The sequence below is a fragment of the Lactuca sativa genome, chromosome 6, assembly GCF_002870075.4.
Source record: "Lactuca sativa cultivar Salinas chromosome 6, Lsat_Salinas_v11, whole genome shotgun sequence".
Classification (NCBI taxonomy): Eukaryota; Viridiplantae; Streptophyta; class Magnoliopsida; order Asterales; family Asteraceae; genus Lactuca; species Lactuca sativa.
The window spans coordinates 96,522,661-96,525,264 of record NC_056628.2 but is presented as its reverse complement, the minus strand read 5'-3'; the positions used below and the strand labels follow the sequence as shown (position 1 = coordinate 96,525,264).

At 38.1% G+C, this 2,604-nt stretch overlaps 1 protein-coding gene across 1 annotated transcript; it reads right to left on the bottom strand.

Annotated features, from left to right (window-relative positions):
* Positions 1-516: 516 nt before the first annotated feature.
* LOC111879654 (glycine-rich protein 5-like) lies at positions 517-936 on the bottom strand. Its single transcript, XM_023876114.1, has one exon. The coding sequence runs from the start codon at positions 934-936 to the stop codon at positions 517-519; it is 420 nt and encodes a 139-aa protein (XP_023731882.1).
* Between the last annotated feature and the right edge of the window lie 1,668 nt (positions 937-2,604).

The window sequence follows — 2,604 nt, the reverse complement described above, 5'->3', positions numbered from 1 at the left end:
GATTTTAACATGGTTTATTAGCCCTTTCGTATAGTAGTGTTATAGTGTATTATACTTACATTTTAGAACACAAATTACTTTGGCTTTCGATGCAAATCGGTCAATATAATCAGACTTGTTTACATGATTAATGAAATACTTGAGTCTAAACAATATGTCATAAGTTTACTCGTTGATTTTCATAAGCCATACCGGTGTACGGTATATGATTCAGATCTTTATTATATATAGAGACTATTTCATTTGCGTGACATAATTTTGTTTATTGATAAAACGAAAAGGGATAAATAGATGTATTAATCATAAATATTAGAAACATAAAAGCTTGGAATCACCATAGGGAGGTACGAGGCAAGCACAAGTAACAACTCCAACTAACTGCCTAACAATCATATGCTGTAAACTTAAACGCCCAAAAAGATAAAAGGATCATATCGTACTAGAAAACTAAACTAAAAGCTGACAAGCAATACGTGGTACGTACGTCCACTCCAATAACGGTATAATATTAACCAATTAAGGATCTATGATACCACCATCGATTACACCACATTTAACTGCGTCAACATTGCCGCCAAGACCACCTGTACCACCACATGCACCACCACATGCACCACCACATGCTCCACCACCTGCACCACCACCTGCACCACCACATGCACCACCACCTGCACCACCTAGCCCACCACCTGCACCATCGGCACCATCAACTCCAGCGGTACCAATATCTTCACCTGAATTAGTAGCGAGACCCACACCACTAAATGGGATGAAGTTGATCTTCTCTTTTTTAAAACCAGCTCCTCCACTTCGTACGGTGGTAGCCACATCCACTGTGGTCGGAGTCTTGTCGCTCAGGGTGGTTGTGGGCATATTTCTTGCATTGCTTTGCACAATAAACACAAGTGCACAAACTGCTACAAAGAACAACTTCATCATCTCTCTCTCTCTCTCTCTCTCTCTCTCTCTCTCTCTCTCATACAAACTAAGACCAAGGGGATGTTTGAGGTGAAGGGAGGTGGTGGTGGTGGAGGTGGCTATTTATGGAGAGCACAAACGATGGTGGACAATTGTAATGGCTGAAAGTGTAAATGAAGAAGGTGCATGGAATTAATGTATTTGGTTCTGATTGTTGTACGAATTGAGTAGTACTGTTGCATTGAACTGACGGGAGAAGTGTTGCATGGGGTGGGGTTTGAAGAGTGTGTTTGGTGGGTGTGTGCCTTGTGTCATACATCTTTCGCACTAAGTGTGGGTTTGGTGTGTGTTTTTGAATTCTTACTTATGGGTAATTAAAAGTGTTAGTTAGTGAGCCAAAGTTCTATACTTTTGTCCTGGTCGTTATATTTCGTGTGGGGTTTAAAATGTGGCGCTTTAATTGATGTTGCGTTTCTTTCTTTTTATGTGTTGATTGTGACTAATCGCAGTTCTTAAAGCATTGTCAGATGAAGAAGTTTGTTGGTGTCCCAAAGTATTTTTCATTTTTCAATGGATTTTTCATTAGACCGAAACTTCCTTCATTTTTTGTGGGCTAGAACACCCTTACTCTCACTTTTCTTTTCCTCACCTAAACCTAAGGAATGGGTGAGAAGCTTCCCTCACTATTTTTTTTATATAAAATTAACTCATTTTTATAATTTATAATTTTTAAATTAATAACAACCAAAAAATTTAATTAAAAATAAAATGCATTTCATTAATTAAAATAAAAATTACAATAAACCTAAAATTTAAAAAGTAGAAAATTAAAAAAAAAAACACAAACAAACCAAAAGCAACCTATGGAAAATATTTTTTCATAATTATTTTCTTCTTCTTCATCACGAGCTCAAAAGCCGGTCCTGAGAGATGGTCGGTGTTTTCCATCAAGAACTTCATATTCTCCATTTCTTGCCTCTCCGTGCGCTCCTTCTTCCTTGCTTCTTCTTTTTCTTTGTTGAATGCCAAATGTTCAGCAAAATTAAGATTATATCGAGCAAACGACGTTGTTATTTTCCGCATTTCATCAACGTCCATGCTGAAATTCAATGCACCTGAAGAAGTCCTTTTTCCCTTCCTCTTTGCTTTGTCCCTACCCATCGGTCGGATAATTTATTCTAGCTCGAGTTCGTCCTCCTGATTTAAATCTAGATCGACCCAAGCATCGGAGGAAGTTGTGTAACCACTAGAGCCCGTTTTTGTTCGCTTTGATTGTTGTACTCCAAACATAAAATCTTGCTCGTTTTTTTCCACCTAGGACATCTAACCAATAATTTCTAACAATCGTGCCACTTGAATGGTTGTCCGACTTCCTCAAGGTAAAATTGCAAACCTTCTTGAAGTATTTCTTCGTTGCCTTGGCTGCTTTTTCATTAGGTTTTTAGGTTGTTGTACAACCTGTTTATTTTTTACACCCCCTTTGCTATTTCTCGAAACATCGAATTCAGTTGGTGTTTCGTACGGTAGTCATCATCTTTTTCTAGCTCCTCCTGAAACCGTTCTAAAATGCGAAACCAAAAATGATCTCCTGGTTGTGCATTTCCTGTCTTCGAATCCTCATAAATGTCAACGCAAGATTTTACCAAAACTAGCTCTTCTTGTGGAAGCCATGTTGTCGACTTTTGT

Excerpts from the sequence above, each read along its gene's own strand:
- LOC111879654 (XM_023876114.1), bottom strand. The coding sequence starts at position 936 with ATGAAGTTGTTCTTTGTAGCAGTTTGTGCACTTGTGTTTATTGTGCAA.